Genomic DNA, 1283 nt, shown 5'->3' on the forward strand with positions numbered 1-1283 from the left:
ATGACCGCATGCAGTTGTGAGCGCCCTAAAACCTCTATTCAAACTAACCTCCCACCCCCCCTCCCTCACAGGCGCCACTTCTACTGCCACAAGTCAGCCAGTAACCGAGTGGTCAAGTACCACCTCAAGCGCATGGACATTGTGTCCGAGCTGGTACTTCCGGGCGCTGCCTGGGCTGACCCCGCGGTGGCCGGACACTCGGACATTGACCTGGCTGTGGATGAGTTCGGTGAGTTCATGGAGGTGATGCAGTGAGGTTCTTGGGAAGGTGATACAGTAAGGTCCTTATATAGGGGATTTAGTAAGGTTCTAGGGTGAGTCCATTGAGGTGATACAGTAAGATTCTTGGAGATGATACAGTAAGAATCTTGAGTGAGTCCATTGAGGTGATACAGTAGTGTTCTTGCGTGAGTCTTGGGTAAACCGGCACGTAGCGACTGCTGCTCGCTGTAATCTCTATCTCTATCTCTATATATTATATCTGTGAAAGTTCGTCACTTTGGCCGCCTAAAACTTCCGACCCACTTAAGTTTCGAATTTGACAAAATTAATGGTGATTCATTATCTTATAAAGGGTGCACAGTTTTTAATGAGAAGCCTGAAGTCACTGTAGCTAATATCAAGCCAGTCCTATTACACGTGTGCGAGGCATGGACAATCAATAGACAGCTGGAAAGAACAATTGAGGCGACAGAGTTGTGGTTCATGAAACGCAAGCAGCGTATCCCGTGGACAGCTAGAAAAACAAATGAAGAAGTCTTGGTTGAAGCAAATTGCAGACGACAGCATATGACGAATATTCGAAAGCGACAGGCAAATTTCATTGGACACACAATCTGGAAAAAAGAATTGGAGAATATTGTAACAACAGGCAAGTTTGATGGAAAGAGAAGCAAAGGCAGACAGAGGGAAAAGATACTGGACAAGTTGACAACATGGCTGGGAACAGCAAGAACAACAGACACCATCGCTACAACGCAAGACAAGAGTGAAGTGGAGGTCTACGATCGCTCACACCAGTCAGCAAGGCACCGGGTGATGACGATGATGACGGTCTGCTCAGTACCTAGTTTTGAGAAATTTGACGTAAAAGAGTTTTTGAGCTTCACAACATGTCAAGCTTCTTCGAATGCAATTCTTTGAATATCTTGATAACTACTCCGAATAATCTTACGATTTTGATAGAGCAGATAGAACATTAAATTGGTTTCTGACCTCAAGGTCTTACTAACTCAAAACAGCCAAAACATGTCAGTTAGACACCGAATTCATCACAGTCATGT

General features: G+C 44.9%; 1 protein-coding gene across 1 annotated transcript in view; it reads left to right on the forward strand.

Moving 5' to 3' along the window:
- Positions 1 to 71: 71 nt before the first annotated feature.
- Positions 72 to 1283, forward strand: part of LOC101862155 (noelin-2) — a gene marked incomplete at its 5' end in the record, with an annotated part of 4305 nt that continues 3093 nt past the window's right edge. The window contains 1 exon segment of the mRNA XM_005111871.2: positions 72 to 229. Coding sequence (XP_005111928.2) covers positions 72 to 229 — 158 coding nt within the window.

The sequence above is a fragment of the Aplysia californica genome, unplaced genomic scaffold (genome assembly GCF_000002075.1).
Source record: "Aplysia californica isolate F4 #8 unplaced genomic scaffold, AplCal3.0 scaffold01139, whole genome shotgun sequence".
NCBI classification, from domain to species: domain Eukaryota; kingdom Metazoa; phylum Mollusca; class Gastropoda; order Aplysiida; family Aplysiidae; genus Aplysia; species Aplysia californica.